The sequence below is a fragment of the Lepisosteus platostomus genome, chromosome 24 (assembly GCF_059453375.1).
Source record: "Lepisosteus platostomus isolate fLepPlt1 chromosome 24, fLepPlt1.hap1, whole genome shotgun sequence".
Classification (NCBI taxonomy): domain Eukaryota; kingdom Metazoa; phylum Chordata; class Actinopteri; order Semionotiformes; family Lepisosteidae; genus Lepisosteus; species Lepisosteus platostomus.
Genome location: NC_142634.1, coordinates 3,439,465 through 3,454,151, shown reverse-complemented (window position 1 = coordinate 3,454,151; position 14,687 = coordinate 3,439,465). Strand labels below are relative to the sequence as shown.

General features: G+C 55.0%; 2 protein-coding genes across 7 annotated transcripts in view; both read right to left on the bottom strand.

Annotated features, from left to right (window-relative positions):
• Positions 1 to 1,294: 1,294 nt before the first annotated feature.
• Positions 1,295 to 7,153, bottom strand: mlec (malectin). 2 transcript variants are annotated; one of them, XM_088618083.1, is made up of 5 exons: positions 6,558 to 7,153; positions 5,197 to 5,375; positions 4,921 to 5,097; positions 4,784 to 4,841; positions 1,295 to 4,681 (listed from the first exon to the last, which is right to left on the bottom strand). In XM_088618083.1, the coding sequence occupies exons 1-5, from the start codon at positions 6,757 to 6,759 to the stop codon at positions 4,440 to 4,442; spliced, it is 858 nt and encodes a 285-aa protein (XP_088474209.1). In that variant the 5' UTR covers positions 6,760 to 7,153; the 3' UTR covers positions 1,295 to 4,439. The 2 variants fall into 2 exon arrangements, with proteins under 2 accessions (XP_088474209.1, XP_088474208.1); XM_088618082.1 differs by lacking the exon at positions 6,558 to 7,153 and adding an exon at positions 6,283 to 6,425.
• A 3,642-nt stretch (positions 7,154 to 10,795) lies between these two features.
• The window catches only part of cabp1a (calcium binding protein 1a), a 41,049-nt gene continuing 37,157 nt past the window's right edge, over positions 10,796 to 14,687 (bottom strand). For all 5 annotated transcript variants that reach the window (XM_088618000.1, XM_088618001.1, XM_088618002.1 and 2 more), the window contains 4 exons: positions 13,416 to 13,559; positions 13,025 to 13,134; positions 12,603 to 12,750; positions 10,796 to 11,471 (listed from right to left, as the gene is read on the bottom strand). In XM_088618000.1, coding sequence (XP_088474126.1) covers positions 11,446 to 11,471; positions 12,603 to 12,750; positions 13,025 to 13,134; positions 13,416 to 13,559 — 428 coding nt within the window. In that variant the 3' untranslated portion in view covers positions 10,796 to 11,445. The remainder of the gene's footprint in view (positions 11,472 to 12,602; positions 12,751 to 13,024; positions 13,135 to 13,415; positions 13,560 to 14,687) is intronic.

The window sequence follows — 14,687 nt, the reverse complement described above, 5'->3', positions numbered from 1 at the left end:
TTCAGGAGCTCAGTGTCAGTGTGCCGGGCTGCAGTGTGTTCAGGAGCTCAGTGTCAATGTGCTGGACTGCAGTGTGTTCAGGAGCTCAGTGTCAGTGTGCTGGGCTGCAGTGTGTTCGGGAACTCAGTGTCAGTGTGGCGGGCTGCAGTGTGTTCGGGAACTCAGTGTCAGTGTGCTGGACTGCAGTGTGTTCAGGAGCTCAGTGTCAGTGTGGCGGGCTGCAGTGTGTTCAGGAGCTCAGTGTCAATGTGCTGGGCTGCAGTGTGTTCGGGAACTCAGTGTCAATGTGCTGGACTGCTGTGTACAAGAGCTCAGTGTCAGTGTGCTGGGCAGCAGTGTGTTCAGGAGCTCAGTGTCAGTGTGCCGGGCTACAGTGTGTTCAGGAGCTCAGTGTCACAGTGCTGGGCTGCATTGTGTTCAGGAGCTCAGTGTCAATGTGCTGGGCAGCAGTGTGTTCAGGAGCTCAGCATCAATGTGCTGGGCTGCAGTGTGTTCAGGAGCTCAGCATCAGTGTGCTGGGCTGCAGTGTGTTCAGTAGCTCAGCGTCAATGTGCTGGGCTGCAGTGTGTTCAGGAGCTCAGCGTCACAGTGCTGGGCAGCAGTGTGTTCAGGAGCTCAGTGTCAATGTGCTGGGCTGCAGTGTGTTCAGGAGCTCAGCGTCACAGTGCTGGGCTGCAGTGTGTTCAGGTGCTCAGCGTCAATGTGCTGGGCAGCAGTGTGTTCAGGAGCTCAGCATCAATGTGCTGGGCTGCAGTGTGTTCAGGAGCTCAGCGTCACAGTGCTGGGCTGCAGTGTGTTCTGTAGCTCAGTGTCAGTGTGCTGGGCTGCAGTGTGTTCAGTAGCTAAGCGTCAGTGTGCTGGGCAGCAGTGTGTTCAGGAGCTCAGCGTCACAGTGCTGGACTGCAGTGTGTTCAGGAGCTCAGCGTCAATGTGCTGGGCTGCAGTGTGTTCAGGAGCTCAGTGTCACAGTGCTGGGCTGCAGTGTGTTCAGGAGCTCAGCGTCAATGTGCTGGGCTGCAGTGTGTTCAGGAGCTCAGGGTCACAGTGCTGGACTGCAGTGTGTTCAGGAGCTCAGCATCAATGTGCTGGGCTGCAGTGTGTTCAGGTGCTCAGCGTCAATGTGCTGGGCTGCAGTGTGTTCAGGAGCTCAGTGTCAGTGTGCTGGGCTGCAGTGTGTTCAGGAGCTCAGTGTCAGTGTGCTGGACTGCAGTGTGTTCAGGAGCTCAATAAGTTGAAAGAGTCTGACATCTTCTCCACACACCCTTAATAACACATCCGCAAACTGCTTGAAGACTTAGATAAAATAGCACATTTATTAAAAAGAAACAGGCATCAGTCAGTCAGTACGTTCCAACTGCAATTCCTTTGGAGAGAGGGAGGAGGGAGGAGAGAGCTTCAGTAGGAATCGTTGTTTTTGCGGGTGACCACTGGAGGGGCTCCAGTCTTCGTTGGTGGCTCGTCACAGTGTTAGGGAGCTGGAGGCAGTCAGGGGCAGCGCTGTCCAGCTGCATTAGTTTAGCCTGCATGTTTATATTCTGTCTGTTTCGGGTGCAGCACTCTGCCCACCTGTGCTGCACAGGGGACCCGATCAGACTCCACTGCAGGCTGACGCCCTCTAGGTTTCCCTGTGAGCTGCTGAACCAGGAACACAAGTCAGAAATTCAGCCTCTTTTTTAACAGCCAGCAGAGCTCTGCACCTCACAGGAAACCTGCAGAATCCTGGAGTGGCCCAGCCTGCTCTGCAGTGGGAGTCTGATGTAGCCCAGTGTAAAACCTGGAGTGGCCCAGCCTGCTCCGCAGTGGGAGTCTGATGTAGCCCAGTGTAAAACCTGGAGTGGCCCAGCCTGCTCCGCAGTGGGAGTCTGATGGAGCCCAGTGTAAAACCTGGAGTGGCCCAGCCTGCTCCGCAGTGGGAGTCTGATGGAGCCCAGTGTAAAACCTGGAGTGGCCCAGCCTGCTCCGCAGTGGGAGTCCGATGGAGCCCAGTGTAAAACCTGGAATGGCGCAGAGTGTAATCATTCTCCCTGATGCAGAAGCGTCCCTGCTTGGTGTAATAGGGAAAGTGGTGGGAACCAATAGCAGCCAATTTGCAGGAGCTAAATCCCAGGAATCTGGAATGGCAACATTCCTGGAGGGTAGAGGTGTGGACACGTTTCCCAGACACCCAGGGCAGCTGTGTCCTGCTGGCCACACTGGTCAAGGCCAGCAGGGCCTGCTACAGCGGCACAGACACGGCGGGTTGCTGATGACCGTACCGGCCCCGAGCGCAGCAAGCGGACCGGGCCCTGCGAGACACACAGACAAAGCAGCCGTGGAGGTGAAGCTCACTTGCATGTATTGAAAACACGAAGGCAACATGGATTCATGTCAAAAACACAATTTCTGTACAAACAGTGATAAAATGTAAAACTCAAAACAACCAAAATAAAACCGGAGTAACTGTAAACCACCCGACAGCACACAGTCACCCCCTCACCTCCAGCATCCTGAGAGAAAGACCAAGAAGCTACACGCTTGCCTTTTAAATTAAACATCAGAAAACAGAAAAATAAGCCAAGAAAACCCAAACTGTTCTAACCAACCCCCCTCCTGCTCCCCCTGTCAGACAGTCAGTCAGAGTGTCCGCGGGCCAGTGAGTCAGTCAGTGTCCATCAGGGTGTGCACTGTAGAGAGGGAGAGTCAGTGTTGGTCAGTCAGTGCCTTCTGGTCAGTGTCCATCAGAGTACACCCTGGTCAGTGTGGGGGTCAGTCAGACTGGCCCGTCTCTCTCCTGTCAAGGCAGTTCCATCAGGAGTGCAGGACTCTCTGACAGAAAGGTTTCCTATTGTAAATTAATGCACAAAAGTAACAGGAAAGGCCTCGAACTGAAATACATTTAAAAACCTTGGCACAGGGATCTGTACAACCAGGTGATCTGTACCGTCAGTAAAAATTCCCACAAGCCCTCCGCCATCGAAACTGCGAACACGAACGAATATTCCAACTTTGGCGTCGTTTTAAAAGTCTCAAAAGTGACTTAAAAAGGTGCTCGTTACGGATTTTAAAACAGCTGTTTTATTTCCCCTTCGCCCAGGAGTGGAGGACCGGGGTGTCCGCCTCTCGCTGCAGACGCCTCCGGGGTCACACGGCGTCTCCCCCGAAAGGCCAGAGCTGCCCCCCCCCAAACCAGCTCTTCCACTGGGACTCACTGCGGGGGGAGGCGAGAAGCAGCCAGCCCTGCGGTTGTGAAGAACAATTCTATCAACGCCTGAGCCTCTCTCTCTGCCGAGCCACATCTGCCTCACGCTCACATAAAAGCGCACCCACCCCAGGGGCCTGAGCTGGGCCCCGGGAACGACCGCAGGGGAATCATGCGGCAAAGGCTCGAAGGGCTACAGGCCGGGCCAGCCCGCAGCCAGGACAGCAGGGCGAGGGGCCGTCCTGCAGCGAGATGGGCAGCACTCGGTCCTCCAGGGCTGCGTCACGCGGACAGACAGAGACACGCTGACAGACAGACAGACAGACAACACGCTGTTCGCTGCTCGCCTCCATGAGTCCGGCGGTACGGAACCAAGCTGCCGGTCTCGATCAGGCGGGAGGGGTGGGGAGGGCTGAGGGGACATAGCCCCCTCCTCGCACAGGTGACCCCCCCCATCTCCTTGTGGGGAGGAGACAGCTGCACTGGTCACTGCCCACAGCCCCACCAGGCCGCCCTGTGTGTCTGACCGGGAACCCCGAGCCCGCGCCACAGGCAGAAGGGCGCTCTTAGTTAAAGGGGTGCAGGCTGGACGGTAAACAGAAAGGGGCAGCAGGGTCAGTGCTAGTCGCTCTGTGCAGTGATCCGGGCAGTGTCTCCATGCCCCGCATGCCCGTCACCAGCAGCTGCCAGCCCGGCGCCAGTAACCCAGCAGGCCGAGGCGAAGAGCAGGACCAAGACAAGACAGAAAGAGCAGCTCCCCTCTGTCTCAGGCCCCGCCACCCACCAGCACGAGCCCCACCCCTAACGAGGCCGGGCTCGCCAGTCCCGGCACCCCTGCAGGGGGCGAGGCCATGACGCTCATTACAGGCCGGCGGGGCAGCCAATCAGACGCCGCCTCCAGGCAGGACAGGCCCACCTACTTCCTGCAGCCTCAGCCAATGAGGTTTCAGAATCGTGCTGCGGAGGCATGTGCGTGCCGTGTGCATGCGTGTCACTTGTGGGAAAGCAGTCTGTCCGTCTGTCCGTCTGTGCTGCTGCAGTAGAGGCGCCAGTGCCCCCTGCTGGCCAGGCCGCGCTGCACGGATCTTGGGGCTCCCGCAAACTGGGGGCTCCCTGATGCCGTTTCGGTCCGCAGAGCAGCTCTCACTCACTCACACACTCTCTCTCTCTCTCTCTCTCTCTCGGGGGGGGCGGGCGCCCCAGGCACTCAGACGCCGCCCAGCCCAGCTCGTGTCCCGTGTGCAGCGCAGTGCGCCCCTCCTCACAGGCGGCACAGGCAGAACAGCGTGGGGATGAACACCCCGAAGGCGACGAGGATGGGGAACATCAGGCTGCTGTTGTCAGAGGCGTACGGGTTGGGGGTACGAGGGCCCGACTGCACGCGGTGCTTGGGGGTGGAGGATGTGCTCTTCCTCCCCTCCTCCCCTCCCTCCCCGTACTCCTCCTCCTCTTCCTCCTCCTCGCGCTTCTCCAGCCCGGGGTGCGGCTGCAGCTTTGGCACGTCTGAGGCAGAGAGCAGGGGGACAGGGAGCTGTAAACAGTGCCCGACGCCCCAAAACCACCCCTTGAGAAGACTGCCAGAGCCCCAGGGTCACCCCCACTCACCGTCCAGCGTCCCCTTCATGATGTAGAGCGCGCAGACCTTGGGGTTGTCGTAGTAGCCCTGCGGACGGACGGACGGACAGGTCAGAGCCCGCTCCAAGCGCAGACAGCGCCCCCCCCCCAGCTGCTCACGCCCCTACCTTGACGAACTCGATGGTCAGCTTGCCGTTGAAGGTGGACACCTCCCCCTGCACGCTCAGCTTGCCCTTGCGCAGGGAGAGGGGCACGACCTCGTCGTGCGCAGTGCTGTGGCCGACCTTGTCAAAGATGTCCAGGTCCTTCACCACCACGTGGCCGTTCAGCCGCACATCGAACACCTGCAGGGAGGCCAGGCCGGTCAGGGCCGAACAGCAGACGGACGCGGGCGGGAGAGCGAGACAGCGGGATGGCGGGATGGCGGCGCAGGTGTGACTTACTTTCTGCTGAGACTGTGCGAAGTAGACCTCGGCAAACTTCAGCACCAGGATGTACTCGCCCTCCTCCCGGATCGGTACCTCATAGCCGAAGGTGTCCTCGTTGTAGCGCTCCGTCTGGTACAGCACCTGGTCCTCCGGGCTGGACCGCAGGATCGGCAACCGCATCCCGTAATCCGAGGCTAGAGGAGAAGGGAGAGTGAGTGTGGCCCACGAGAGGGAAAACCTCACTTAGCAAACGGTTCACAAAGCCTGCCTCGCTGCCTCACAGCCTGGCACACCCCACATCATTGCCTCGCTGCCTCACGCACCCCGCCTTGAGCCTCCGATCTGCTGGTTACGGAGGTATACTCTGTGCTGCTGTGAGTTACACAGCAGGGAAAGAGGGAATCAAAGTGCCCAGCACCCTGATCCGCGCCACACTTTACTGCGAGCTGTGGGTTTTTACAGAAGTCTGCCCTGGGGGGGAGCACAACCCCCCTGAGCAAACTTCCCCAACGCACGCGAGAGCTGGAGAGGATGGACGGGTCCGAAGCAGCCCGGGCCCTCGGTCAGAACTCGCCCCGCTCCCGTCAGATCACACTCCCTGGTTTCACGAGGATCTCGGCAGCAGGGACAGAAATGCAGGCTGGGGCTCCGGAGACAACACTAAAAGAAGCAAGCGTCCGAGACCCGACCCTGAGGAATCTGGCTCGGACACAGCGGGGCGCAAACAGAGATCCGCTTTCCTGCTTCATGGAGACACTCGAGACTCCCCGTAAAACCAGGAGTGGATCAGACCGCAGTGCACTGGGAGTGTGATCTACTTCCCTGAGCTTGACACATGCACTACACACAGGGTCAGAGACCACAGTGCCTGTTTCGAGCTAACAGTGTGGCTGCTACACCTTCCTGAAAACACTGAACACGGGTTCGAGCTTCAGGGAGGAACTTCCAACGCCAAGCGCACTTCCACCCCAAGAACAACAGAGGGCGCAAGCAAGCAGCCGCTGACAAGTCACATGTCAAAGTTCAACGTCTGGGGCGCAGAGGGTAAACGGAGCCAGAGGGGTTATTCGCTCGGCCTGAATGACAGACGCACAAACTCACTCAACACGCCAAACGAGTCAGACACCCACTGCACGGCCCTGCCGAGCTGCAGCAGTCTTGCGCAAACTGTACCGATTAACAGAAAGGAAACCATTTCCTCAATCTGCCACCACTGCTCTTCCCCGTATGCGCAAAGCGACTTTGCAGAAGTCTTCCTGCACCTGCTACCTGCCCCTGAACACCAGCCTGCAGCTCCGTGTAAAACCCGGACTGGACCGCGCTGCCTGCCTGCCATCCCAGCAGGAGGGCTCCCGCTGAGACCCCCGGCGGCTCACCTTTCCCGACCCTCCCCTCCAGGGGGTCCTTCTTGTAATGGATGCCATAGACGTCTGTGTGCGCGTCTCCGCCGGCGTTGACGGCCCAGATGACCCGGTCGGCGAGGCTGGCGCCCCCGCTGTCCGCCCCGCAAGGCTCCCACACCAGCGACAGCACGGCCACCGCCAGCCCGGGAGCCCACAGCGCGACGCCCCGCCGCATGAGCGCTCCGACCCGGGCAGGCGACGAGGAGGCGACCGGCGGCGCAGAGCGAGGATCGGGGGCGGCAGAGGGGGCTGTGTGCCGCAGTGTCCGTGTGCCGAGCACCACTGAGGTGCGGACCGGTGTGCCCTGTACCTGCGAGCCCTCACTTCCCGGCTCAGACCGCGGCACTCGCACCCCTCTCTCCGCCGTGCCTCTCCAGATGATTAATTACGCTTCTCAGAAGTGCAATTCCAGATTACTATAATTGTTTAGATGTCTGCTCCCAACATAAAAATCTTTGATTTCCATTCAGGCCTCCACGGTACAGCAGCTCACAGTTGCGGGTTCAAGAGAAGGAGGAAACCTAACATGCTGCCTGTGAGTCGGAGAGTAGACAGGCAGTCCAGCAGCCAATTGTGGGGGATTAGAGCAACACATCTTTTTAATATTCATGAGCGAGTGATTTTTAACGCAGACGTGCGCAACGGTGACCAATCAGAGTGCGGCAGCAGTAGACCGTGGAGCCCCGAAGCTTAGAATCTCAGGCCGTTATGTTAATATGATGCAAATGACGGCCAATGGGAGAGCGAGGGGGCGGGGCTGCTGGTTTGGTAGAGCCACAGGCCGTTCGGCTGACAGAATGCGGAAGGCAGGCGCATGAACTCGCAGCGGGGAGCGCCCGTTCCCGCGTAACTGATTCTGCCTGGTCTTTCCTCTCTTTTATACGACACCAGCAACTCAGACGTTTAAACTTTCAAATAAAACGAGGATAAATACTTTTTATGTATGTCTACGTTGTGTGCGTTAAATTGTGAAAAATGGCATGTATCCAAATCTCCCCTATGTTAAAATGGTTTAATCTGGCTAGATGCCATCTCGGCAGACTCTGGTATGTATTTCTTAAACAGAGGAAGAATCATTTACCTTTTCATATAATTAAATAGTTCATTTCCCTCCATATGAGGAGAAAATTAAGTATATTATGTTCAAAAATTATATAGCGATAAACATCTATCATAATTGGAGAGCTCTTCACTGAATGTCAATTTGTAAAACTATCCAGAGCTCGTAACCTACCTATTCGGTGTAAAGATGGTACGTCCTGGGCCTATCCAATCAGATTGGTCCAGCGCAGCGTGGCAGCAATGCATTGTGGGAGATTAGGCGAATGAATGGGTGCTGGAGAGTTTCCATGGCGACACCAGATGCTCAGTGGCTTGAGCCGGAAGTTTGTAACCAGGAAATAACACAACAGGGATAATTCAATGTCATCCTAATATCCGAAGTATATCCTAAAAAATGGAAAAGCACAATTCTAAATTCTAAATGCTCACTGAGTCTCTTTAGTCTGGAGGGAGTGTCCCACATTGACAAGCGAGAGGAACTGAGTCTCTTTTGTCTGATGTGAGTGTCCCACACTGACAGGCTGAAGGAACAGAGTCTCTTTAGTCTGAAGGGAGTGTCCCACACTGACAGGCTGAGGGAACTGAGTCTCTTTAGTCTGAAGGGATTGTCCCACACTGACAGGCTGGAGGAACTGAGTCTCTTTAGTCTGGTGGGAGTGTCCCACACTGACAGGCTGGAGGAACTGAGTCTCTTTAGTCTGGTGGGAGTGTCCCACACTGACAGGCTGAAGAAACTGACTCTCTTTAGTCTGAAAGGAGTGTCACTGTCCCACACTGACAGGCTGAAGAAACAGAGTCTCTTTAGTCTGAAGGGAGTGTCAGTGTCCCGCACTGACAGGCTGGAGGAACTGATTCTCTTTAGTCTGGAGTGAGTGTCCAACATTGACAGGCTAGAGGAACTGAGTCTCTTTAGCCTGAAAGCATTGTCCCACACTGATGGTCTGAGGGAACTGACTCTCTTTAGTCTGAAGGGAGTATCCCACACTGACAGGCGGGAGGAACTGAGTCTCTTTAGTCTGAAGGGATTGTCCCACACTGACAGGCTGGAGGAACTGAGTCTCTTTAGTCTGGTGGGAGTGTCCCACACTGACAGGCTGAAGAAATTGACTCTCTTTAGTCTGAAAGGAGTGTCAGCGTCCCACACTGACAGGCTGAAGGAACAGAGTCTCTTTAGTCTGAAGGGAGTGTCCAACATTGACAGGCTAGAGGAACTGAGTCTCTTTAGCCTGAAAGCATTGTCCCACACTGACGGTCTGAGGGAACTGAGTCTCTTTAGTCTGAAGGGAGTATCCCACACTGACAGGCGGGAGGAACTGAGTCTCTTTAGTCTGAAGGGAGTGTCCCGCACTGACGGTCTGAGGGAACTGAGTCTCTTTAGTCCGAAGGGAGTGTCCCACACTGACAGGGTGGAGGAACTGAGTGTCTTTAGCCTGAAGGGAGTGTCCCACACTGACAGGCTGGAGGAACTGAGTGTCTTTAGTCTGAAGGGAGTGTCCCACACTGACAGGCTGAAGGAACTGAATGTCTTGAACTGAGAGGACTATGAGGGAACCTGATCCAAGGTTTCAGATTCCTCAAAGTCACCCCCGGGAACGTCTCCAGAATAACCAGTGAAAATGGAGTCAGATGCCCTCCTCTTGTTTGTCTCCGCTCGTATGTTCTCACACACTCACTCCCAGCTGCCTGCTGCAGCCGCAGGGAGTCTGATGAACCTGCAATTACAAGTAGTTCAGGTGGGGAGCTGCGTCAGCATGCGTAGGCTGCAAAGGAACAAGTAATAGGTTTATTCCATGCGGAAAAGAGAAGAGAGAAAACACAACGTTTCGGCTGTGAAGCCTTCTTCAGGTGTAATTCCTTTTGTAATTACAAGGTCCGCCACCAGAGAGCAGGAGAGCGCCGTGCGGGAGAGAGAGGGATGGCTCATCTCCATGGCAACCTGGCCTGTCAGTCCTCAGCAGACGTCATCATACGACATTGAAAAGACCCTCAGAGGGAAAACAAAACTTCTCTCTCATCTGATCTAGATGCTGGAGTTATTCTGGGCCCTTTTTGCAATCTGATAAAAATGTAAATACATTTTTTTTCTTTATCCAAATCTGTAGAATACCATAGCAAAACTCAGTACATCACTCAATGCGCTATGACTTCAAATCTTTGCTCCCTTGTGAACAGCAGTTGCTAACAGGCTGAAGGGATGCTGGGATGTGCAACAGTATCCAGCAGCCATATCACCCTGCAACTCACAACTGGCAGCCCACTGAAGCTAAGCAGGTGTGAGCCTGGTCAGTACCTGGATGGGAGACCTCCTGGGAAAAACTAAGGTTGCTGCTGTAAGAGGTGTTAGTGGGGCCAGCAGGGGGCGCTCACCCTGTGGTCCATGTGGGTCCTAATGCCCCAGTATAGTGATGGGGACACTATACTGTAAACAGGCGCCGTCCTTCGGATGAGATGTAAAACCGAGGTCCTGACTCTCTGTGGTCATTAAAAATCCCAGGGCGCTTCTCGAAAAGAGTAGGGATGTAACCCCGGTGTCCTGGCCAAATTTCCAATTGGCCCTTACCAATCATGGCCTCCTAATACTCCCCCTCTATGAATTGACTACATTACTCTGCTCTCCTCCCCACTGATAGCTGATGTGTGGTGAGCGTTCTGGCGCACTATGGCTGCTGTCGCATCATCCAGGTGGATGCTACACATTGGTGGTGGTGGAGGGGAGTCCCCATTACCTGTAAAGCGCTTTGAGTGGAGTGTCCAGAAAAGCGCTATATAAGTGTAAGCAATTATTATTATTATTATTATTATAACAGTAGGATTGTCTCCATGTGTGAGGAACACTTCGTTGTGGAATACTATGCTCGGTTTTGGCCACCAGGTGGCAGGATTAGTCCTGTCAGTCACTAACGGGAGACACCAGAGAACACCTCTCCTGAGAACAGGAGGCTGTGTCTCTCCAGACTGCGGAGCATCTCTTAACTGACCACTTCTGCGAATAAAACAGCATGGCTTCCGCTACGGAGCTGTGCCAAGACTCCGATCAATAAACAGATCGATATGTTAATGAATCCCCAGAATCCACACAGCAGCCCCTATCCCCAGGCAGCGGCATGCCGTCCCGGTCGAGGGAGAGAGCGACCAGAAGCACTCAGATCCTCATTTGCATGATTTATTCATCATTTCCTCTTGAATAAGAACAAGCCTCTTCATTCATTTGGTTGTGTGTTTTTGGCATGCATGCAGCCACAGGGATGAGGACAGACGCACACAGAAAGACAACAGAGGCTTGGAAACACGCCTGCACACTCACGCCACGGCACACGCACAGCTCCACACGGAGTCTCGTGCACAGGCACACAGACACGCAGAAAAACACGGCAGACACAGGGTGGGGGGTCCCCGCCCCCAGCCAGGATATGAAACGGGGAGGGCAGGGGTGAGAAAGTGCTGAGAATGTCCATCCGTCTGACGACGTCTCTGTCTGGCGGTCAGTGCCCAGATCAGTCAGGGTGTCAGCTGGTCACTGTGGTTCAGTGTTCTGTTCAGACAGTCCTATCAAGGTGGCAGTGAAACGAATATAGAGGTCATAGTGATTAGTGTCTCTCCAGGTCAGAGGTACTTCAAACGTTTCCAGTTCTCTCAGGGCTGATGGCTCAGTCGGTCTCCTTTCTTTCCTCTTCCCTCTCTCTTCCCTCTCACTCTTGTTCCCTTTCCCCATCTCTTCTCTCCCCTCTCTCTCAGGGACAGGGTGGGGATAGCTGCTCTCCTCCAGTGAAAATCCACAGAGACGCCACACCTCCTGTCCTCAGCGCGACATCATCCTGACGAACTCTGCAGAGAGCAGGGAGGGACAGTGAGAGGGCAGATAAATCAAAAGGCTGTTTGGGTCAACCCAGTTACAGCACCATACGCTACCTTGCACACAAGCCTTAAACAGACAACACACACTAGCAGAATACCTGACCAGGGTGAGAGACAGTAAAGAGAAACAGACCCTGACAAATAATAGGCTTTGTAAGCACAGCCTGGCCATAGAAACTGGACACAGGCAGACCTGGCTGTCCAGAGAGCACAGGCAGAGTAAGATAAGATAAGATCACTTTATTAGCCCTATACAATTTCTTGCATTAGGAATTAGTCTTGAGACACAGACAGGGAGAGAAGCTTGGGGTCAGAGCGCAGGGTCAGCCATTGTACAGCGCCCCTGGAGCAGTTGGGGTTAAGGGCCTTCCTCAGGGGCTCAACGGAGTAGGTTTTCTCTGGCGGCCGCGGGATTTGAACCAGCAACCTTCGAGCTACAGCCGCAGATCCTTAGCGACAGTGCCACCGCTCCGCCCCTAGAGTGACCACAGACTGGACATAGAAACTGGACACAGGTAGGCCTGGCTGTCCAGAGAAGACAGGCTGTTCTCCCACTGCCAGCGGGGAGAAGCAGAGACAGAGATGCACTTCCTGCTGCACTGTGAGAAATACTCCAGGATTAGATCGACATTCTTCTGTAAAATAAAGAATCTAATCCCAGAATTCCCAAAAGAATGAGATTAGTGGAAAAGAGAGGGAGCAAATCAGTGCAGGAAACTATCACGTTCTCCGTATCTGACTCTCTCTCCTCCCTCGGAGAGGCGCTCTGATCCCCTGGGCAGCAGATAACCTGAGCACCATCCCTCTCTCTGGGGAGCCCCAGTCCCTCACTGTCTCTCTGGGTTGCCCCCAGTCTCTCACCATCTATATGGGGAGCCCCCAGTCCCTCCCTGTCTCTCTGGGGAGCCCCAGTCCCTCCCTGTCTCTCTGGGGAGACCCCAGTCCCTCGCTGTCTCTTTGGGGAGCCCCCAGTCCCTCGCTGTTTCTCTGGGGAGCCCCCAGTCCCTCGCTGTCTCTCTGGGGAGCCCCCAGTCCCTCGCTGTCTCTCTGGGGAGCCCCCAGTCCCTCGCTGTCTCTCTGGGGAGACCCCAGGACCCTCACCCTCGAAGTCCACATGTCCGTCTCCATTCAGGTCGATGTCCCTCAGGATCTCCTCCAGGTCTCGATGTCCCACCTGCTGCCCCAGCAGCTTCTTCATGGCCTCCCTGAGCTCTGCTGTGCTGATCTCCCCATCGCCATTCGTGTCAAACTGGGAGGGACAGAGAGAGGAGAGACAATCAGGAGAGAGCAGAGAGCGACAGGGGAGAGGAGAGAGGAGAGGAGAGGAGAGAGGGATAGGAGACAGGAGAGACAGTCAGGGGAGAGGAGAGGGAAGGGAGATGAGTGATAGCGCCACAAATCTGTGAGAAATGAAAGCACGGATACCAATGAAATGCTGGCTCCTTCTTCATCCCTCTTCCTCTCCTCTCCATCTGTCTCCTCCTCTCTCCCTCCTCCATCTCCTGTCCCTCCACCTCTCTCACCTCTCTGAAGGCATCTCTCAGCTCCTTCACTCCGATCATGTCTGCCGTCTCCGCCAGCAGCTTGGGACCCATCAGCTCCACAAAGTCCTCAAAGTCCACATGGCCCCCCACTGCCGGACAGAAAGAGAGTCAGGGACACAGCCCTGGATCCGGACTGGGGACAGACTGACAGACTGGGGGGACACACTGACAGACTGGGTGGACTGACTGGGGGGAAACACTGGGAAAGACTGGGGGACAAACTGAGAGACTGGGACAGACTGGAGGGACAAACAGGGGGACAGACTGAGGGGATAGACTGACAGACTGGGGTATGAGGGGGGCAGACTCGGGGACAGAACGGGGATCAGACAGACAGGGGACAGGAGCACAGGTGCTGGGTGCGACTCACAGTTCATGTTGATCTGCTGGCTGAGCTCGATCAGCTCCATCTCGGTGGGCATGTAGCCCATCGTCCGCATGCAGTTGCCCAGGTCCTTACAGCTGATGAAGCCGTCTCGGTCCTTATCAAACTCCTTGAAGGCCTCTTTCAGCTCTGCAGACAAATAGAGAGGCTGGGTGTGAGACAGAGAGACAGAGACAGACATCCAGCTACACATATCTCGGTCTCACCATCAGCTCTTCTGGGAGTTTTGACCTGGCAGTGAAGGCACTGAGAGAGAAGGCACTCAGGGCTTTCTACGCAATAAGAAGGAGGCTCTTCAACATCAACCCACCAACAAGAATCTGGCTCCAAATATTTCAAAGTGTAATCCAACCCATTGACCTATACAGCAGTGAAGTGTGGGGTCCCCTCACAGACTAGGATTACACTCAATGGGACAAACACCCCACAGAAACTCTGCACATGGAGATCTGTAGAAACACCCTCCGTGTGCAGAGAAAAGCACCTAACAATACGTCCAAGGCCAAATTAGGCCAGTACTCACAATGATAAACATACAGAAAAGAGTATTAAAGTATTGGCTACATCTAAAAAACAGCGACCAAAATTCCTACCACCTCAAAGCCCTGCTGAGCCAAGAGCTGAGCCCAAAACAGAGCCCTCTGAGCCAGCTGGTCCTGAGGCTCACTGACCTGAGCCACACCGACACTAACCAGCCTCAGGACAGCACTGCTAGAGCACCATGACTCAGACTCAACCACATCACAGCACAGATCAAACAGCAATATCTCACACACTGGGACACACACACACAAACACATAAACTGGAATGCTACAGAAACCTTAACAGACAATACACACTGAGATAAACTGAGATAACTGAGATAAATAACAGCAAACAGAAACAGACCCTGACGAAGTACAGGCTCAGTGACCACAGCCTGGCCATAGAAACTGGGCGACACAGGCAGACCTGGATGCCCAGAGAGGACAGGCTGCGCTCCCACTGCCAGCAGGGAGAAATAGAGACAGAGGTGCACTTTGACAGATATTCTGGGATTAGAGAAACATTCTTCCCTAAATGCACACATCCAATCCCAGAATTCCCACACCTGCCAGAATCATAACAACTCCAAGGCCTACTGGGAGAGGGAAGAGGGGGGAATTCAGTTGAACTGGCAGCCCAGTATGTGATCTCCTGTCAAAGCCTGAGGAACAGTGAGTCTGTCTCTCAATAACGCTCCATATATTTATATGTAAATATCTTATGATTGTGTC

Coding starts and splice junctions, on each gene's coding strand:
- mlec (XM_088618083.1), bottom strand. CDS start 6,759: ATGCGGCGGGGCGTCGCGCTGTGGGCTCCCGGGCTGGCGGTGGCCGTG. Junction 5,098..5,196: donor TCGCACAGTCTCAGCAGAAA/GTAAGTCACACC, acceptor GCCTCCCTGCAG/GTGTTCGATGTGCGGCTGAA. Junction 4,682..4,783: donor CATGAAGGGGACGCTGGACG/GTGAGTGGGGGT, acceptor TCTCTGCCTCAG/ACGTGCCAAAGCTGCAGCCG.